The sequence below is a fragment of the Notamacropus eugenii genome, chromosome 5 (assembly GCF_028372415.1).
Source record: "Notamacropus eugenii isolate mMacEug1 chromosome 5, mMacEug1.pri_v2, whole genome shotgun sequence".
Taxonomy (NCBI): Eukaryota; Metazoa; Chordata; class Mammalia; order Diprotodontia; family Macropodidae; genus Notamacropus; species Notamacropus eugenii.
Window position 1 is genome coordinate 147,421,401 of NC_092876.1, and position 22,340 is coordinate 147,443,740.

The following is a 22,340-nucleotide window of genomic DNA, read 5'->3' on the forward strand; positions in this document are numbered from 1 at the left end:
GCCAACAGTAAACGCTACAGATGTCCATAAATACTATAGAAAAAAAGCAAGGTAAATCGGTGGCAAATTTGGCCTTATAGGTAGTACTGAGACTTGGTAGGATCAACCCCACAACTGGAATGTGACTGGAAGGGTATAGAAGGGGCATGGGAGAGAGTAGAGCAGAATGTACTCATATGAAGAAATTCAGAAACCAGAGGAAGAAAGCATGGTAGAGAGTGTTTGGATAAGATAAAGATCAAAGGAGGCAATCTATCAATAAGTAATCATTAAGCACCTCTTCTGTTGGAGGTAGGAGTTTAAATAGTGACATCCCTACTTTCAATGATGAGTTGAGGTAATATATATAAAAGACTGTATAAAGTCTACCTATTATTATTAAGGGGACAGTTACTGATGGGGGAGCCAACATAACATTTAAGCTACAAATAGCATAAATGTAAAGTTAATAAATGCAAACATATACAAGGTAGTTAGTACAGGGTAATTTGGGAGGGAGGAAGAGAGAGTATCAGAAGCTGTGAAATGAGGAAAGGCCTCTTGCAGAAGATGGTAAAGAGCTTCATTCTAAACCAAGAGAGGAATCTGGGATGGAGGTAAGGCACATAGGACAGCCAGTGAAAAGGAACAGAGACTAAAGATGGATTGTATACACATGTGTGTCCTTGTGTGTGTTCATGTGTGTGTGTGTGTGTGTGTGTAACAGAGAGAAAACCATTTTGATTGGATCACCAAGTGTGGGAAGGGGAGTATGGCAAAATGTAAAATGAGACTGGAAAGCTAGACTGGAGCCAGGTGGTGCAGGGGCTTTAAAAGCTAAAAAAAGGATGGTATATTTTATCTTAGACATGACAGGAAACCACTGGAGTTGACTGAGTGGGAGAGACACATAGTCAGATCTTTTACTTCATAAAAATCACTTTGGCAGCAGTGGGTAGTAAGGCCTGGAGGGGAGACACTTGAGTCAGGTTGATAAATGAGCAGGTTATTGCTATAATCTAGGTAAGAGATGGCCTGAACTGAGGTAGTAGATGGAGAGGGGTTGGATGCAAGAGATGTGAAGATAGAAATTACAAGAATAGACAACTGACTGGATATTTGGGGTGAAGAAGAATGAGTTGTAAAATATAATTTTGAGATTTTGAACCCCAGAGGCTGAAAGAATGACTTGAATAGAAATAAAGAAGTTTGGAAGAGGGGAAGGTTTAGGGGAAAATATCACGATTTCCATTTTGGACATATTGAGTTTCAGATGTATATAAGACACCAGTTTGAAATACACAGTAGTCAATTAGTGATGTAGAATTGAAGCATAGGGGAGAGACTGAGGATGGACAAGTAGATCTGGGAGTCATCTGCATAGAGGTGATTTTTAAAGCTATGGAAGATGAGAGAAGGAGAAGAGAAGAGGCTGTAGATTAGGACCTTGGGGACCATTCACAGTCAAGTGACATAATATAGATGATGAGCTAGAAAAGAGACTGAGAAGTAAGAGTTAGAAAGGTAGGAGATAAACCAGGAGAGAGGAGTGTCATGTAAATGCAGAGAAGGGAGACCCTCCAGAAGTAGAAGGCAGTCAACCCTTTCAAAAGTGGACCAAGAAGTATTTGGACTGAGCAAAAGTCATTAGATTTATCAATTAAGTGATTGTTGGTTACTTTGGACAGAGTACTTTCAGTTGAATGATGAAGTTGGAGCATTCCTCTATACCATCCATGTTCCTTTTTGTTCCTAAATTATTTTTTCTTAATTTCTCCATATTTAAGCTTCCATCTTGGCTAGACGTTACATTTGCAAAACAAGCTGTGAAAGACTGGTAAGGATGCCTTTTGGGTGAACTAAATCTACTTTTAAATGAGTTTGTTCACCTATAATTCAGCAGTGTAGCATAGCTGCCAAAACATCACATGTTTTGGCTATATTAGTCCTAATTAAAGTCACTGGCTCATAGACCCTAAATAAGGAAGAATACCTCTTACCAGAACCCATCTTGGGTAATCGTGATTTTAAAAAAGATTGTTAGACTTTTTTCTTCCAAATCTCATTTCTTAAAGTTTCTTTGCTTTGATGTCATTTTTGCATATTTATAGACTTCCTAGAAGCCCAAATTGCTCTTTTTATAAGCAGAACTCAGTACTGAAAAAAACATTTTTCTACCTCCAGCTATGATGGTGGGTTTTTGTTGTTCTTGTTTGTATGGGTTGTAAGCTAGCTCCCTCCACTGAGCAAAAAAAAAAAAAAAAAGAATAGAGCTTCCTTTATCCAGTCAGCGATCTGCCAAGAGATCTTTTTTCACAGTGAGGTCACTAAAATAGAGCAGTTGGTTGTATTTTGTGTGATTTCTTTTTGAGTGCTGATTCTTGTGTCTTTTGTTAGAATTGTGGATAATGATTCACTGTGTAGCAGAACTGTAGAGTCCAGAATTATGTCTCCATAGATATATTTAAGGAACAGAAGGAAAATTAGAAAAGCAGTTGAGTTTGACTGATGTCACCTCTGCCCTCAACGGTTCTGCTCTGGTGTATAATACTTGGTAGCTGTCTTCAAGAAGCATATAGCTTCGTTTAGTTGGAGATGTGCAACTTATAGTAGTTACTCTCCTTGTTCTTTGCAGTTTTTAAAAATTTATTTATTTTAAATTTTCAACCTTCATTTCCACAAAATTTTGATTTCCAAGTTTTCTCCTCATCTCTCCCCTCCCCCCCACCCCAAAGTGCCGAGCATTCTAATTATCTCTACCACTAGTCTCCCCACCCTTCTAACATCCCTCCCGTCCCTTATCCCCATCTTCTCTTTTGTCCTGTAGGACAAGATAAATTTCTATACCCCATTACCTGTATTTCTTGTTTCCCAGTTATATGCAAGAACAATACTCAACAGTTGTTCCTAAAACTTTGAATTCCAACTTCTCTTCCTTCCTCCCTCCCCACCCATCCCCATTGGGAAGGCAAGCAATTCAATATAGGCTATATATGTGTAGTTTTTTGCAAATGATTTGCATAACAGTCATGTTGTGCAAGACTAACTATATTTCCCTCCATTCTCTCCTGTCCCCCATTACTTCTATTCTCTCTTTTGACCTTGTCCTTCCCCAAGAGTGTTGACTTCTAATTGTTCCCTCCTCCCACTGCCCTCCTTTCCATCATCCCCCTCACCCTGCTTCTCCCCCACTTTCCTGTATGTAAGATAGGTTTTCATACCAAAATGAGTGTGCATTTTATTCCTTCCTTGAGTCAAATGTGATGAGAGTAAGCGTCACGTTTTTCCTCTCACCTTCCCCCTTTTTCCCCTCCATTGAAAAGTCTTTTTCTTGCCTTTTTTGTGAGAGATAATTTGCCCCATTCCATTTCTCCCTTTCTCCTCCCAATATATTCCTCTCTCACCCCTTAATTTCATTTTTTTAGATATGATCCCTTCCTATTCAACTCATCCTGTGCTGTGTGTGTGTATGTGTGTGTGTGTATGTGTGTGTATGTGTGTGTTTGTGTGTGTGTGTGTGTAATCCCACCAACTACCCAGATGCTGAAAAAAGTTTCAAGAGTTACAAATATTATCTTTCCATGTAGGAATGTAAACAGTTCAACTTTAGTAAGTCCCTTATGATTTTTCTTTCCTGTTTACCTTTTCATGCTTCTCTTGATTCTTGTATTTGAAAGTCACATTTTCTTTTCAGCTCTGGTCTTTTCATCAAGAATGCTTGAAAGTCCTCTATTTCATTGAAAGATCATTTTTTTCCCCTGAAGTATTATACTTAGTTTTGCTGGGTAGGTGTTTCTTGGTTTTAGTCCTAGTTCCTTTGACTTTTGGAATATCCTATTCCATGCCCTTTGATCCCTTAATGTAGAGGCTTCTAGATCTTGTGTTATCCTGATTGTATTTCCACAATACTCAAATTGTTTCTTCCTAGCTGCTTGCAATATTTTCTCCTTGACCTGGGAACTCTGGAATTTGGCTATGATGTTCCTAGGAGTTTCTCTTTTTGGATCTCTTTCAGGAGGTGATTGGTGGATTCTTTCAATATTTATTTTGCCCTCTGGTTCTAGAATATTAGGGCAGTTTTCCTTGATAATTTCATGAAAAATCATGTCTAGGCTCTTTTTTTGGTCATGGCTTTCAGGTGGTCCCATAATTTTAAAATTGTCTTTCCTGCATCTATTTTCCAGGTCAGTTGTTTTTCCAGTGAGATGTTTCACATTATCTTCCATTTTTTCCTTCTTTTGGTTTTGTTTTGTGATTTCTTGGTTTCTCATAAAGTCATTAGCCTTCATCTGTTCCATTCTAATTTTGAAAGAACTATTTTCTTCAGTGAGCTTTTGAACCTCCTTTTCCACTTGGCAAATTCTGCTTTTTAAAGCATTCTTCTCCTCATTGGCTTTTTGAACCTCTTTTGCCAATTGAGTTAGCCTATTTTTAAAGGTGTTATTTTCTTCAGCATTTTTTGGGTCTCTGTTAGCAAGTTGTTGACTCGCTTTTCATCATTTACTTGCATCTCTCTCATTTCTCTTTCTAATTTTTCCTCCACCTCTCTTACTTGATTTTCAAAATCTTTTTTGAGCTCTTCCGTGGCCTGAGACCATTGCATATATTTTTTGGATGTTTGGGATACAGAAGCCTTGACTTTTGTGTCTTTCCCTGGTGGTAAGCATTGTTCTTCCTTATCCAAAGGAACAGATGTTCACCAGGAAAGTAACCTTCTGTAGTCTTATTTTTTTCCCCTTTTTTGGGCATTTTCCCAACCAGTTACTTGACTTTTGGGTTCTTTGTCAACAGTAGGGTATACTCTGGGGATCTGTAAGATCTCAGTTCCTCCAAGGTAGCACAATCAAGCATGTACACTGGTCTGGGAGAAACAAGAAACTCTTGTGCCAAGAATCTGTGAGTAGTAGAGTTTCCTCTCTACAACCACCTGGGCTTCAGTTCCACCAAGCCATCACTGGGGGCTGAGATTAAGATAAGCTGCTCAATTCCCCCAGGGGTTTTTGGCAGGGGCAGGGCCACCTTTCAGTGTGAGATAAAGATCAGCTGCTCAATTCCTCCAGGGGTTTTATGATCCAACAATGGAACCAGGCTGCTGTGTGAGGTGCTGCCACCTACATAGCCTTTGCCACAGCCACCTGCATGGCCTCTGCCACAGCCACCTGAGGCCAGAGCTATGGGAAGACCCTGCTCCCTTCCTCAGCCAGCTGAAGAAACCCTCTCAGTGACCTTTGGCACCTGTGAGTTGAAGGATCTGCAAACCACCACTACTGCCACTGGGGATTTCCTCCCCACCCAGGACTGCTCCAGTCCTCCTCCCAGCGCTTGCTGCTTGGCAAAACCTACAAACCCTTTCTCAGAATAATATTTTTTAAATGAAGAAAAAAAGAATAAATTGGGTTATAAATGAAATCTATCATACTGAAATACAGTGATCAAGATGTGTTTTTTAAAAAACTGAAGTTAATGAACCCCCAAGTTAAAATACTCCTGCACTAAAACATCTTGAGCTAATTTGCATTTAGTGCCTTTGCTCTATTCAAATTGGTTGCCTTACCTCTCACTTTTGCTACTGTTCATTTAGCAAGCTGTCTCTGGAGGCTCCCCCTTTTGTGATCAAGCAGATAACCACATTCATTATTCTAAAAAACTCTCAAGGAATTGCTTTAAGAACTTAACAGGAAAAACTTCTTGCAAAGGAAAAATTGACCAATATGGTTGGGGACCTCAAAACTGTAATGTATTACTAAGGAAAAATGTATTAATAGAAACTTTTTAAGAGTAGTTTTATTTCATTATATATATTTATTTTTCTTAAAAGACTTTGACCAGGGCACAAAATGAAGGGATAGTACTAAGTTAGGATCCTTTCCAACCCTGGAATCTATTATTCTGAGTCTTTAGAGAAAAGACAATAAATGTTAATGTGCATATTTCTATATAGATACTTCAGAAGTCTCTAAATACTTATTCTTTCTCTAATATGCATTTTTTTTCCTTGTGTGTGTGTGTGCGTGTGTGTGTGTGTATTTCAATAAGCTTTTATTGAGCACCTACCATTGGGAGACAGTATAGTACAACAGAAAGGATTTGGAGTCAAATGACCTGACTTCACATTCCAGTTCAGCCATTATTAAATAGTAGAAGGCCATCTATGAAATCTTGGGAAAATTACTCAATCTCATCTGTAAAATCACTGTAGGGGACTAGATGACCTCTGGGTTCCCTACCAGTTCTATATCAGTAATACTATGAATTCTTTGAGATGAATGACACTATTTTAGAAAAAAAGCTTTTATTATATTTGGTTCAAATGAAGTTAGGAAAGGAGAGTTCAATTTAGTATAACCTTGGAAGATTCACACTTGGCATATCTGCATTTTCACCATTCTGTTAATTGAGGGATACTTACTTTCTCCAGGTCACCTTGGTAAAGAAACTTCCATGCTCTCTCATGGTTTACCCCTTTAACTGAATCACAGTATTTCTTTCATTGTCAGCTTGTTGTTTAGATTTTTTTTTCTGTTGCTCTCAAAAGGTTATTCACGTCAGCCTAAATCTAAGTAGAAACAAAAGAATGTTTGCCCTTTGTATTCTTTTCTTGTGATTGGATTGTGTATTGTATCACTCCCAGTGGCAGTATGAGCTTCATTTGGATGCTTAGTCAACCTGGAGATCTGTATATTGCTTCATGTGTTCTGCCATCTTAGGGACATTATAAGCAAGATGAAACCAGAGATTGGGATTTCCAGCCCTCACCATCTTGGGTGTATATCTTCTATAAGTACAAATAGTGTAAAGGTTACATGGGATCAAAATGTCTAGCATTTTTATTACTGAGCATAATCCCTATGGTGTGCCAAGGGTAGCTGGCAATTTGATCTTTATTGACTCTGCCACCTGAGAAAATAAAGAAAATTGGTGAAAAGCTAAAAGAGTAATTGGGAATAGCTACTGTGGAACAAAGCTGTCATGAGGTAGATCGATTCAGTTGTGGCAGAGTAGCACTATTGATTGTGAATCTTTAGTGAATTAAAAAAGCTATATGCTTTATTCCCTTTTTTAAAAACTGTAACAACTAGGATTGTTCAGTTAGGAGTCTACTTGGAAAGACTCTATTTGAACCTTTTTAGTGTTTTTCTCAAGAAAAAATGAGACATTTATTTAAGAAAAGTGTTAGAAGGTAGAAACAGGAGGATTTCCATATTATTTTCAGAATTTTTGAAAAGTATAGCCCCAAACTTGGAAATATGGAGTGCTGGCTCCACTCCACCCCCCTTCTATTATTAAACTGATATTTTGATCCAGAATATTAGGTCAACAGATTATGTTTGGCAATTAGCAGAGTCTACTGGACACAATGGGTGCTCGAGAAATATTGTTTTAATGAGGAACCAACAGTATTTCCCAAGATCTTGCAGTACATAGGCAGTATTTAGTTGGTGTTTTGTTGTACCATTTGGCCACATTGGATGAAAATTGGCTGGTTTTTCATAATCATAAATGGCAGAATTTTTAAAAGGGGAAGAATTATGAACAGTTTAATTAGGGTCAAGTTTCAACTTCTCAGTTCTAATCATTTATTAAGCCGAATTTTCCTCATTAGTCATTACTGTCTGCCAGGAAAAGAGAATGTGCATAAATTTCACAGATACATGTGAATTATACCCCTTCTCATTTCCTAGCTCAGATTTGCTGGATATTTTTTCATACTGACAACTACAGTAAAGGCGTGGGGGCTCACAAGTTAACAAATGATTAACCTATATGATACAACTAATTCAGTTCAGTCAGGCAACAACTATTTAAGTGCTTACTCTACACTAGGCACAGTGCTAAATGCTAGGGATATGAAGAAAGGCAGAAACACTGTTCCTGCCCTTAGGGAGCTCCTATTTGTTTTTTCTCCCCAGTTACATGTAAAAAAATTTTTGCCATTCATTTTTCAAAATTTTGAGTTCCAAAGTCTCTCTCTCCCTCCCATCTTCCCTCCCCAGAAGATAAGCAATTTTATATAGATTATACATGTGAAATCATATAAAACATATTTCCATATTAGCCATGTTGCAAAAGAAAACACAAAGAAACAAAAACCCAACAAAAGTAAAGTTAAAAATAAGTGTACTTCTAATCTACATTCAGATTCCATCAGTTTTTTCTCTGGAGGTGGGCAGGAGGTTACATTCTAATGGGAGAGGCAGCATATGAATTGCTTTGTACATCAAAGATTTATGCCGAGTAGATGGAAAACAACTTCAGAAGGTAGGCTCTGGAAGTGAAGGAGTTTACTAGGAAAAGACTTGCAGAAGATAGGATTTGAGCTGAGTCTTGAAGGAAACCCAGGAAACAAAGAGGCTTAGATGAGGATGGAGAGTATCATGTGTGAGGACCAACAGGCAGGTCAGTGTAGCTAGGTCATAGAGTGTGTAAAAAGACTGGAAAGATAGGAAGGGGCTAGGTTGTGAGAGGCTTTAAATACAAAAGGGAGTTTTTATTTGATCCTGGAGATAATAGAGAGACTCTAGATTTATTGACTAAGAAACTAACATAGTCAGACTTGAGTTTTAGGAAAATTACTTTGGCTACTGAGAGAATTGATTAGAGGTAGGAGTAGAAGTGGGATCTGAGGCAAGAAGACCAATTAAAAGCTTATTGAATTACTCCAAATGAGATGTGATAGGACCCTATACTAGGGTGGTGGCTGTGCGAGTGGAGAAAGACAAGATTGGACATATAGGAAAAAGAAACAGGAATGAGGTAAACATTTATATAGTGCCTACTGTGTGCCAGGCACTGTGTGAAGCTCTTTTGTAAAAAACATATCTCATTTGATCTTCACAACAATCTTTTATATTTGTGGAAAAGGAGGCAAGCAAAGACTAAGTGAGAGACAAGGTTAAGTGACTAATGAGTCTAGTAAGTGTCTGAGGTTGGACTCAGGTCTTTCTGACTCAAGGACCAGTGTTCCATCTACTGTGCCACTAGCTGCCACTCATCCCATATGATGAGTGCAAGTAAAAAGTCAAGGATAACAGTGAGGTTTCGAACCTGGATGGGAATATGGTGGTGCTTTTGACAGTAAGAGGATAAATGGGAAGAAGGGAGAGTTTTGGGGGAGAGATTTTGGGCATGTTGAGTTTGAGATGCCTATGGATACCTGGCTTATGATGTTCAAAAGGTAGTTGTTGATACAGGACTAGAACTCAGGAGAAAGATTAGGGCTGCATTTATAGATCTGAGAATCATCTGCATTAGGTGATAGTTGAACCCATGGAAACTAATGAGATCACGAAGCAAAATATCATGAAGTGTGAGTTCTTAACCTTTTTTTAGTCATAGATGCTTTTGGCAGTCTAACGAATGTTATGGATCCTTTCTCAGAATCGTTTTTAGATGCACAGACAAAATACATTGAATTACAAATGAAATTATGTTGAAATGCAGTTATCAAAATATTTATTTTATTTGACTAGGTATAAGTTACAAGGGTTTTGTTTTTCTTTTTTCATGAGAGGTAGTGAGAAGAAAGATTTGTTAATTGAAAAAAACATATGTATTTGAAGAAAAGAACCCTTAGGTAACAGCAACCCTTCCTTGGTGAGCATATTTATATCTGTATCCATTTTATTTGATATTAGCTCAGAAATTGAGAGTAATGTTTTCATTCTTGTTCCACATAGGTTTGATAGTTATATTTTTGTCTTTCCGTTAAGATTGTCATGGATTTTAAGCACCCAAATGGTTGCATGGTGTCAGTTATGCTGCCTCAACGGAGTTTGCTGGTGATGACAGGAGAATCTAGATACCTTTGGACCCATGGGTATGTGTTGAACCATCAGTGTTGACAATAAACCTGTCCCATAAATTCTGAGCTCGAAATGCTCACTGTATTACAGAGGAAAAACCTGGGGTCTTGGGTGAATAAGTGACTTGTCTGCTACAACACAGGAAGTAATTCTGTGGAGTTAAGCAAGAACTTTCATCCCTTCTTATCTTGGCTTATGAATAGTTTTGTCTGAATAATTTTGTTGTGAGGCACCCAAATGAGAGCTGCTGCAACCCATTTTTAAAGGGTGGATTGCTGTGTGAAAGTTCTTTGCTTCTTTGTAAGGACTTTATATAGCTGAACCATGCTATGATCTCTGCTTCCTGCTCAGAGACATTAAATGCCACATTTTGCCATTTTTGCAAAAATTAAAAGAAACTATGAATTGGTTCTAAAGATTGACTGATTTGACCTGTTTAAAAGCAGTCTGATTTTCAGAATAATTGCTCAGTTTTTAATGAGCAATTCTAGCCCTGACAGTTTATAGTAGATGAGCTATTGAAAGGGAACATGACCATGTGACCTAGTGGTTTAGTAAAAAACTTGGAATTGAGAACCTTGGGAGTCTAGCTCTGTTTAGCTTGATTACATCTGTTTTTCTTACCTTCTTGACTTATTAATTCTATCAGTTAAAACCTTTGTAAAACGAAAAGAACATTTTCTGTATAACTATACTATTAAAATATTGCCAGCTAGGTGGCACAGCAGATAGAGCACTGGACCTGGAGTCAGGAAAATCTGAGTTCTAATCCGCCCTTAGATGCTTCCTAGTTATGACCCTGGACAAGTCACTTGACCACTATTTGCCTCAGTTCCTATTCTGTAAAATGGGACACACTGGAGAAGGAAATGGCAAACCACTCCAATATCTTTGCCAAGAAATTTCATGAACAAAGTTCGTGAGGTCATGTATAGTCAGACGCAATTGAATGGCTGAACAAGAGTAACAAAATTCATCTTACACACCATTGTCAGTTTAATTTTTCTCAGGCAGCACTTTTGTCAGAATCTGAGTTGAACAGGACCTTAAGGGCCCTCTAGCCTATTTTGAACAATGATACATTCCACAACCTACCTAAATGCTCATGCAAGCTTTTCCTGAAAGTCTCCCATGAAGCAGACCCTACTTTCTCCCAAGATAGTTCGTTCTCCTTTGGTATAACTGTTACAAAATTTTTCTTTTCTCCTGGTTCTGCTCATTTCATTTTGTGTCAGTTCACATGTCTTCCCTGTTTCCTTTGAAACCATTCCTTTCATCCTTTCCTGTCTTGTCCTCTCCCAAAACCTTAAACCTGCTGCACTCTGAAGCTCAGATGCCAATGGGCCTTTGCCTAAGGGCTCTTCTGGACCCTCCTAGCTTTAGAGTGATTATCAATAGTAGCTGTTGCTGTTTCCCTCCCAGCCTGATGTCTTTCTTTTTCTTGGCCTCACTAAAGGGGCCATGCCCTGGCTACTTCTTAAACAGGCCTATTCAAGGAATTGGTGTTACCTCACCCTAAATGAGTACCTGCAAAGACCTTGGCCTAAAGGGCCCAAGGTCTCCCAGTGCATCCTGGGTCATCTCCAGTCATCCTGATGAATATCTGGTCACTGGATTCAGATGGTTCTGGAGGAGAAGTGATGCCGGTGACCTGAACAGCCCTCCCTCACTCAAAACAAAGTCAAGTGCAAGTCATGTCATCATTTCTCTGATGACATGGTCTTCCTCTGCAATGAAGGATGAACACAATGGTGCATTAGTATTTTGTTACTTTCATATACCAAAATTTGTTCAATCATCCCCCAATTGATTGGCACTTTCTTAGTTTCATATTTTTGCTGCTATAAAAAAAAAAGCTGCTATCAGTATCATTGTATATATATGTATATATATTGCATATATGTATGTATATATATATGTGTGTTCTTTTCCTCTTTCTTTGATTTCTTTGGAGTATACAGGCTTAGTTAGTATCACTGGGTCAAAGGGTATGTATGCACAATTTAGCAACTTTGGGGGGAAAATCCCAAATTGCTTCCTAGAATGACTGGACCAGTTCACTACTATACTAACAGTTCACCAGTGTACTTATTTTCTTATATCCCCTCCAACATTTATCATTTTCCTTTTTTTGTTGACTGTGCTAATCTGATGAGTGTGAGGTGGAAAGAACCTCATTGTTGCTTTAATTTTCACTTTTCTAATTATTAGTGTTTTGGAGCCTTTTTCTTATGATTATTGATAACTTGGATTTCTTTCTTTGAAAAATTCCTGTTCATTTTGGGGATTGGTGCTTGAATCAGTTCCTCATGTATTTTGGAAATAAAGCATTTATTTGAAAAACTTGGCAACTGCTGAAACTTCATGAGTAGGAGAGTGGTAGGTTGGACCTGTGTTTTAGGAACATATAACTTTGGGGCTTTATAGAGAAGGATTTGGAGAAGGGGAACAGTGGATTTGAAGAGAACAATTAGGAAGTGATTGTAATAGTCCAAGCAAGATGTAGTGAGGAGCGGTGTGGTGTGGTGTGATTAGAGGAAAGGGGTAGAATCTGGGACATATTGAGGTGGAATTAGTTAGATGTGATAGTTAGAGATAGTCAGCAAGGCAAAGATGACTTACAGGTTTTAAATCTGAGTAACTAGAAGATTAATAGTGCCCTTGGCAGAAATAGAGATTAGGAGGATGGATTGGACATTTTGTGTTAGAGATACTTATGAGACATCCAGGTGAAGCTGTTAAGAAATTAATTGGAGATTCTGAAATGGAACTCAGTAGAGATGAGGGCTAGATATGTAGGTTTAAGGCATTATGTACATAGAGAAGATGGTTGAAAACAGAACTAAGCAAATCACTGAGGAGAAGGAGAGAGCCCAGTATAGGGGCCTGATGGGCTAAATTTATATCATTTGCCAGTTTGATAAGCTTATCACTTGTGCCTCTGTCCAAGTCATGGATAAAATATCAGCACAGGGCCAAGTAGAGATTCTGGGAACATTCTACTCTTTCCAAGTACTGTTTCCAAGCTGGCATGGAACTATTAATAATCATTATTTTGGGGGAGTAGCCATCCAACCAGATGTGAATCCATCAATCAGATTGTTCTACTACTTAGCCTGATCTCTCCATCTTGCTTACCTGAATAGTATATATGACTTTGTGAAATGCTTTGCTAGATAAACTACATCTCCATCATCCTCCTGATCCACCCATCTGGTTCACCTGACAAGACCTGTCCTTGATGCAAGATTTCATTCTTTGTATTTGTATCCCTAGCATGGTACCTGGCACGTAGTAGATGCTTATTAAATGATTGTTGATTGATTGAGGAAACCCTGTTGGCTCTTTTAGATTACCAATTCCTTTTTGTAGATGTTCATTAATGATCACTATAGCAGTATATTCTAGAAGTAGTAAATCAAGCTCACTTGTCTATAATTTGCTGATTCCTTCTATTCCCCTTTTTCAAAAATCAAGATATTTACCTTTTTCAGGCTTGTAACACCTCTTCTGTTCTCCACAATCCTTCAGAGACCAGTAGCTGAGTAGTCATATCTTTCATTCTTTTTGTGCTCTATCATGGGGCACCTAAGTGACACAGTGAATAGAGTACTGAACCTGGAGTCAGGAAGACTTATCTTCCTGAGTTGAAATCTGGCCTCACTTAACACTGTTTGCCTCATTTTCCTCATCTGTAAAATGAACTGGAGAAGGAAACAGCAAACCACTGTGGTGTTTGCCAGGAAGACCCTAGATGGGGTCATGAAGAGTCAGACACAACTGAAAATAATTGAACAACAACAAATGATAAAATTTATTGAGGCCTAGTGACTTCAGTTCATCAAAGGCAGTTAAATACTCCCTTATTATCTCCCTACTTATTTTGAATTTCAACTCCATTTTAGCTACTTTTTTTTCATATACAAAGATTATTTCCCTTGGAAGGAAAACAGTGTAAGAGTTGAACAGCTCTGCTTTGTTTCTTCTGTCTATTATCGTCATTCTGTCTTCCCAGAACAATACCTAGCCCATCTTTGATCCTCCTAATTTCTGCAGCATGTTTTAAAATATACCCTGACATTCTTCTTAGAGGGCCATGCTGTGCTTGTATGTCCTCGGGTTGCCTGCTGTTGTTTTCATCTTTTGTACATATCTTACAAAGACCTACAAGTAACAAGTTATCAATGTGCCGTTTTCCTAGTGACTAACCTTCAGTGATTCCTTATTGTTTGTGACATAGGGTCTGAAATCTTACATTTTAGCCTCTCCCTGCATCTCTACTTCTCTGGCTAAGCTGTTTTTGCTCATTCTGTGAAAATACTTCTCACCTTCCATCTTCTACTATTTTATTTTGTTTTAAACATTCTTTCCCTCACTTGGGTTGGTTTCCCTACTACTCTTCCAACTCTTAGTATGTTGTCCATGACCTGACTCAGCTCTCATATATGCATAGAAGTTTCCCTGACCATCCCAGGTTTCTCTAAGCACCCTATATATTTTATACTTAATTGGTTTTATGAATTCTAAGTAATGATTTAAAACTTTTAATTTTAACAAAATGGGACACTCTGGTGTTATGTATTGCATTGTGATAGTTTCTAGGTGACACTTTCTTAGATCAATGGATTGCTAGAAGAAGTCCTCTTATTTGACCACCTCGGTCACCTGATCTTTCTTTATTAGTCTTTTCTTGTGAGGACCCATTAAAATTTTCATGTTTGCATCAAAACCTAGTTCATTTGGTGATTTTTAGAATTAGGTGTACAATCCTTTCTGTCACTGGGCAGCAATCCTAAAATCTGCTCAAGCAGTGTATGTCACAAGATGGTGTTTATGTTGAATTTTAATAATGAGTATCAATATTTTAATAATTCAAATAAATACCTTTTCAAGTATTTATTTATATTTTTACTTTATAGATTAAATATTTTAATATTTAATAATATTTTAAATAATAGTTACTTAATTTAAATAATAATTTAAATATTAAATATTAAAAACAATATATTTTGTGCATTTATTATATTTTTATTGTTATATATATCATATAATAGTGCATATATTTACATATAGTATTTATACTTCTGAAGTTTTTAAAGCCTAAAACTGCACTAAGACTTTTGAGACACCCTGTATATTGTTTCTGTATGTGCAAATTTTCTACCCTCAACTACTATCGATTGTGAATTTATAGTAGGCAAAGATCATTTCTTCTTTTTTTTTCTCACAGTGTTTCTCTCGGTATCTTGTACATAGTAGATGCTTAATTAGTGTGTCTTTATTTCAATTTATGTTATCCCATTTGTACTTTTAATTTAATGTGAAATATTTCATTAAGATAAAATGTTAACAATTCATTGTACCTCCCCCCCCCTTTTTTTTTTTTACCAAAAGAATCACACCCAGAAAATTTGATGTTATCCAGGCATCTGAGGGACAGAAAAGTGGAATTATCACTAGTGATGCTGGAAACTTAACATTAAATAAAAGAGGAGTGCGAACCTCATTTACATTTAGAAAAGTGAGGAGAACACCTTGTGACTGCAGTAAGTATGTAATCTTTGTACTGTAAAATCAGCTCTACTGGCTCTTTTATAAATACAAGTGAACAGTGAAAGGGCTACACTGGAAAATGAATAAAAACAGAGTATTCTTTGCACAGTTTTTGGTCTGAGCATAGATTTGTTGGTTGTCAAGATTCAAAATTACTTCCCATTAACCCAACAGGGGAGCTGAATGTGACATATTGCTACATAGTAGATTGCCCTTAAGGGAAATAAACACTGATTTATTGTTAGTTGAGTTGGAGCCCTGGAAAAGTGGAAAAGAAGTATGCTGTAATAATTGGCATTTATGTTGTATAACCTATACAGTATTTTGCAAATATTATCTCATTTTACCATCAGGTAAAATGCAGTAGGTAATATTATCCCCATTTTGTAGGTAAAAGATATGTCTGTAGAAATGCCTATTAAACTGAATGATAAACCGAAGCTTAGCAAGACCAGACTGTTTGTATTTAGTCATGATAGTAAAAGTGAGATGCACTCAATGTGCTGGGAACTTCCACTGTAGATAGCACATGACAAATTTTTCTAATTTCTGTGCATGATAAAACAGAATCAAATTAGTTCATCTAGCAGAATGAGCCAACTTTAATCATAGAACACAAGGAGAGTCTTTAAAATAACTTTTGAGTTAAAGGTTCTTATTATTGCATCACCCAGAATTAATGTAAATAAATATCTTTGGAAAAATCTAAAATCTCTATAGGTAACAGATTACCTTGACAACAGTAAAGCCCAAAATAGTTCTTTGTTTATTTTTCTAAAGGGAACCTAAAACATAAAATTCCTTATTGATCAACAAGTCTTCAGTAAGCTGCTACTATATGCCTAATAACTTGTTGTTTGTTTTGGAAGATCCTGAAAAGTAGAAAGCCTTATTATCCCTCACTGTCCAGGAGTCTAATTTGGAGATAAGTTTTGTTGGGCAAATATTTCATTGACACCTTCCTGATGTGAGATTGATGTATTTAACAAGCCTCTCTTTAGGTTTATAAGTTTATTTCTACTTTTGAGCCCAAAGCCATCCTCTAGAAAGTTATTGTACAGATTTAGAGAATTTTTTTTGGTATCATTTTTGTTTCTAGTAATGCAGGTGGCTTTTAACCTTTGGTAACTCAGATGTTCATAGTTTCCAAGAGAATTAAAGTGAAGTGATAATTGCATACAGTAAAAATTCAGCCAGGATACATACTACTCTGTTACTGAGGGTTTTGTTCCATATGAATACTTTCTTTTCTAGAAGAATTAGAGACTACCTTTTTTTTCCCTTTAAAAAAATTAATAAGAAATTTCATGGAAATCAGTTTAAAAATTTATTTGTATTATTATATCTTATTCAGGTTATCCTTCAGTCTGTGACAGCCAGAGTTGTCATCAAAATGAAACTTTCCCCTCCTTCCCAGAGAATGACAAAGAAGCCTCAGAACTGGAACGGGAATATGTCCATAAAGTTTATGAGGAGATAGCAGAGCACTTCAGCAGCACAAGGCATACCCCATGGCCCCAGATTGGGGCATTCTTGAAAGCTTTACCAAAGGGCTCAATCGTGGCAGATATTGGGTGTGGAAATGGAAAATATCTAGGCCTGAATAAGGAGATATATATGGTAAGTCAATTTCATCTTTGGTTTTCTTGAGTTTTTTTAAAATAGTTGTCCCTTAGCCCACATGATGCAATTTTTTTTTATACTTGAAAGGTACTGTGTTTTCATTGGTGTAATTTTTTATTCACTGATGCAACTCACAGACCGATTATAGCTTTATAGATAGATGGTCAAATTCATTACCTAGTGGTTGGCTGTCTGTTGATGAGCATTTCTGAACCTAACCAACTAGTGTCAGAAAACATGTCTGCAACTGGGCCCATAATTAAAGGCCTAATAGAGATGGTCACAGCTCCCTCTGTTTTTGACATAGATACAGGAACATAGCAATAATGATGTACTGGGGTTGTTTAATTTACATATAGCATTTTTAAAATTGTCTAAAACATCATTTACCCACAGTAATATAAAGCATAGTGAGAGTATTGTGATTTCTTAACGTTTATTCTAAACTTAGTAGGGGGAAATTACCTTTGTCACCTTTAGATTTATTCGGTAATAACAGAATTTGCCTATTTCTTGAAAGTTTCTAAACTATCCCTATATATTCATGCCATGAAGCTGTTGGGTTTATTTTGTTGTGTGACTACTCCTGTCAATGGAATGACATTGTAAAAGACTGAAAACTAGAGAGAACTCCCATTCTTTCTTCATTCTTTAAGTGACTCTGTGTGTGTCTGTCTGTGTGTTTCTTTGTGTATCTTTCAGTGTGTTTGTGTGTGTGTGTATGTGTATGACTCAGGTCAAGTAGAATTTAATAACCATAGATTAGAATACTTTTGGGGAAAGACTAAATCTTATTCCTGTGTTCTTGGTATACAATACAAGGACACTCTCAAAGTATCTCTTAAGCACTTTGGAAGTAATTGTGTGACTTGGGAGACACTGGCATAGGAACATTCAGTGTGGCATGCCCTCATCAGAGAAGGTGCTGTATGCTATGAGCAAAGCAGAATTAAAGCAGCTCAAAAGAAACATGAGATGTGTAAATTTAGAGAATCCATCCAAAATGTTCACAGGGACTCATTGTGCCTGTCCTCTTACAGAACATTCAGAGCCCGTATTGGTTTGATTAGCCACAGTCAGACACACTGTAACTTGACTCTAGCCTAGTGATGTCATTTTGTCCTCTTTGAGAATGAAGGACTGCAGCCAACCAAATCTTATCCCAGAGATAATACCATCCCAGGTATATTGCAATAATAATGATTATGATGGTGTATTAATAATGTAGCTTTTTGGTAATAAAAAAAAAAACAAAAAAAAAACTTTGTAAGATTTTGGTGTAAGAGAGGAGGGACTAAAGTAAATGAGAACAAGTGGAACTACAATATGATAATTTTCCATCTCCCTCTCCCCCCTGCCTGTCCACCAATATCTTACTCTTTCCCATAATTAGTATTCTAAAGCTATACTGGAAAAGAAAAGAAGCTCTGGTTAGGGTTCAGTATTAGTTTAGCTAGCAAATCTTTCCTAGTCTCTACTGCTGACAGGTCTTTCTCCTTTTAAGTTACTTTCTTTTTGTTCTCTACTGAAACTGGAACTGTGATTTCATTGATTTAGGGAACTCCTAGATGAGGACATTCCCTGTACAAGTACAGATCAACATTTTTGCAACTTTTAGTCCCTAGAGAGCTGACTAGAGCATAGAGATTTTTATATTAGTGCTGTCAAACTCAAATAGACGGTCCTTGTAGTGCAGATTGACTTGGAAGACCACAAAATAACATTATCTGTGTTGTGTTGTATTTTTATTTATTTTTGTTAAACACATCTCAGTTATCTGATTGGAGCCACACTAGGAAGGTTTACTGTTTTGACAACTCTCAGTTACTTTATTTGCCCAAGGTCACACAGCCAATATATGTCAGAAGGCAGAACTTAAATCCAGGTCTTTCTAACTTCAAGTCCAGTCACTTACTCAGCAAGTATTTCATAAGCACTTAGAATATTCTAGGAAGCTCTCTATCCACTGTGAAGGAAAAACTGATTAATTAGAACTGATGAAAAAGAGAATAGAGTCCCCCTGGAGGCAACAGATTTCTCCTAATTGGAGATCTTCAGGCAGAGGCTGAACAATCGTTTGTAGAGATGTTATAGATCTTATTCGGAAATGAGTTAGACCAAAGGGCCTATGTGTTCTCTTCTACCTCTTAAGATTCTGTAAATCTCTGATATGTTTAGTAGGGATGGGGTGCAGAGCAAAGATGGTGGAGTAGAAGGAGGGACCTGCTTGAGCTCTCCCACCCAAACCCCTCAAAATACCTGTAAAAAATGACTCTAAACAAATTCTAGAGTAGCAGAAGCCACAAAATAACAGAGTGAAACAGATGTCCAGCCCAAGACAATCTGGAAGGCCAATAGGAAGGGTCCATTGCACTGGGCTTGGAGTGGAGTGCAGCACAGACAGGACTGGAGCAGGCCTCAGGGTGCTGAATCACAGGCAGCTGCTTTGGTTTCCTGACTTATCATCCCACAAATGCCAGAGTGTAAGAAAACTCTCTCATCTGTGTGAGAGGGGAGCATAGTTCCACTCCAGCCCCTGTGGTGGCTGCTTCTACAACTCACGGCCTACAGATAGTTGGAGAATCGAGCAGCTGATCTGGGTCACAGTCCTGAGTGGCAGTCCTGGGGTGAGGAGGAGCACTGGTGTGGCGGGGCTAGTGGTAGCAGAGAGGGAATTCTACTAACAGTTCCAGGGCAGAAAAAAGTGCTTGTGATAGCTCATAGAACAGAGTGTAGGCCAGGAGAGGAGTAAACACCTCTTCATTATACCACTGTGGAGGAACTGAAAACTTACAGGTCCCTAAAGATATCTCTGAAAACAGCTACACAAAACCACTGAAACTTGGGGTAATATGCCCTACACTTAACAAAGAGCTCAAAAGTCCAGTCAAGTAATTGGCTGGGAAAATGTCCAAAAAGGGGGAAAAAATAAGACAATAGAAGCTTACTTTCTTGGTGAAAAGATATTTTCTTCCATCCTTTTGGATGAGGAAGATCAAAGCATACAACTGGAGGAAGATCAAATCATGCAACTGGAAGAAGACAGCAAGGTTATCTTCTCCATCCAAAGCCTCCTCAAAAAATATGACATGGTCTCAGGCCATGGAAGAGCTCAAAAAGGATTTTGAAAATCCAGTAAGAGAAGTAGAGGGAAAATTGGGAAGAGAAATGAAAGCGATGCAAGAAAATCATGAAAACAGTCAACAGCTTGCCAAAAAAGACCCAAAAAAATGCTGAAGAAAATAACACCTTAAAGAATGGACTAACTCAAATGGCAAAAGAGGTCCAAAAAACCAATGAGAAGAATGCCTTAAAAAGCAAGATTGGCCAAATGGAAAAGGAGATCTGAAAGATCACTGAAGAAAATAGTTCTTTAAAAATTAGAATGGAGCAAATGGAAGCTAATGACTTTATGATAAATCAAGAAATGATAAAAAAAAAAATCCCAAAAGGCTGAAAAAATAGAAGGCAATGAAATATCTCATTGGAAAAATAACTGACCTAGAAAGTAGATCCAGGAGAGACAATTTAAAAATTATTGATCTGCCTGAAAACCATGATCAAAAAAAGAGCCTAGACTTTATCTTCCAAGAAATTATCAAGGAAAAGTGCCCTGATATTCTAGAACCAGAGAGTAAAATAGAAATGGAAAGAATCCACAGATCACCTCCTGACTCCAACAGGAAAATTTCTAGGAATATTGTAACCAAATTCCAGAGTTCTGAGGTCAAGGAGAAAATATTACAAGCAGTCAGAAAGAAATAATTCAAGTATTGTGGAAATACAAACGTGACAACACAGGATTTAGCAGCTTCTACACCAAGGGATTGAAGGGCTTGGAATATGACATTCCAGAGGTCAAAGGAGGTAGGATTAAAACCGAGAATCACCTACCCAGCAAAACTGAGTATACTGCTTCAGGGGAAAAAATGGAATTTCAGTGACATAGAGGACTTCCAAGCATTCTTGTTGAGAAGACCAGAGCTGAATAGAAAATTTGAGTTTCAAATGCAAGAATCAAGAGAAATATGAAAAGGTAAACAGGAAAGAGAAGCCATAAGGGACTCATTAAAATTCAACTGTTTACATTACTACATGGAAAGATGATATTTTTAACTTATGAGACCTTTCTTAGTATTAGGGTAGTTAGAGGGAATATATATATATATGTATGTGTATATGTATGTATGTGTATGTTTTATATATATATGTATGTATATATGTAGGTATGCATTGTGTGTGTATACATACATATATATGTATATATATGTATGTATACACACATACAGGGGGCACAGGGCAAGCTGAATATGAAGGGAGAATCCCTAAAAAATAAAATTAACTGTTGAGAAGAGTGTATTGGGAGAAAGAGAAAGGGAGAGGTAGAATGTAGCAAATCATCTCACATAAAAGAGGCAAGAAAGAACTTTTACAATGGAGGGGAAGAGGGGGGGAGGTGAGAGGGAATAAGTGAGCCTTACTCTTATCAAGTTTGACTTAAGAAAGGAATAGCACAAACTCAATTGGGTATGGAAATCTTACCTTACCCCGCAGCAAAGCAGGGGGGAAGGGGATAGAAGAAGGAGGATAATAGAAGGGAGGGCAGATTGGGGGAAGGGGTAATCAGAAGCAAACACTATTGTGTGGGGGCAGGACAGGGATAGAGGGAAATGTGGTGAGTCTTTTACAACGTGACAGTTATGGAAGTGTTTTGCCTGGCTACACATGTATGACCCACATCAAATTGTTTGCTTTCTCAGTAAGGTTGGATGGAGAGAGAATGTGGAACTCAGAGCTTTAAAAATGAATGTTAAAAATTGTTTTTGCATGTGCTCAGGAAATAAGATGTACAGACAATGGGGTACAGAAATCTATCTTGCCCTGTAGGAAAATAAAGGGAAGGAAGATGGGATAAGGGGGGCAGTGATAAAAGGGAGGACAGATTGAGGGAAGGGGTAGATAGGGTGCACACTGTCCTGGGCAGGGGAAGAGATGGGGATAAAATTTAGAATTTAAAATCTTGTAGAAGTGAATGTGGTAAACCAAAAATAAATAAATTACATATTTTTTAAAAATCTCTGAAATGTTTGTCAAAATGAAGTAAATACTTTGGGCAAAATATATTTAGCTTTTTCATTGGGTCAAGACATTGATATTTGTGGCAGTGTAATTTTTTCTCTATTCTTATAGATTTTAGAATTCATGTATTTTTAAGATGAGGAATCATAGTAGAATTTAAAATGAAGAATGTGATATTTTATTCTGTCTTTGGCATCAATGCTGCCTCAAAACACCTATCATTTTATTCTTCCCAGAAATGCAGGTAGATGTCCATGAATAAACTGGTGGTCTCTGTTCATTGTTATTGATCATTACATGGCA

General features: G+C 37.4%; 1 protein-coding gene across 6 annotated transcripts in view; it reads left to right on the top strand.

Moving 5' to 3' along the window:
* The window catches only part of ALKBH8 (alkB homolog 8, tRNA methyltransferase), a 50,878-nt gene that overhangs the window by 22,602 nt on the left and 5,936 nt on the right, over window positions 1-22,340 (top strand). For all 6 annotated transcript variants that reach the window (XM_072611202.1, XM_072611204.1, XM_072611206.1 and 3 more), the window contains 3 exons: window positions 9,690-9,796; window positions 15,177-15,328; window positions 16,690-16,955. In XM_072611202.1, the coding sequence (XP_072467303.1) occupies window positions 9,690-9,796; window positions 15,177-15,328; window positions 16,690-16,955 (525 nt within the window). The remainder of the gene's footprint in view (window positions 1-9,689; window positions 9,797-15,176; window positions 15,329-16,689; window positions 16,956-22,340) is intronic.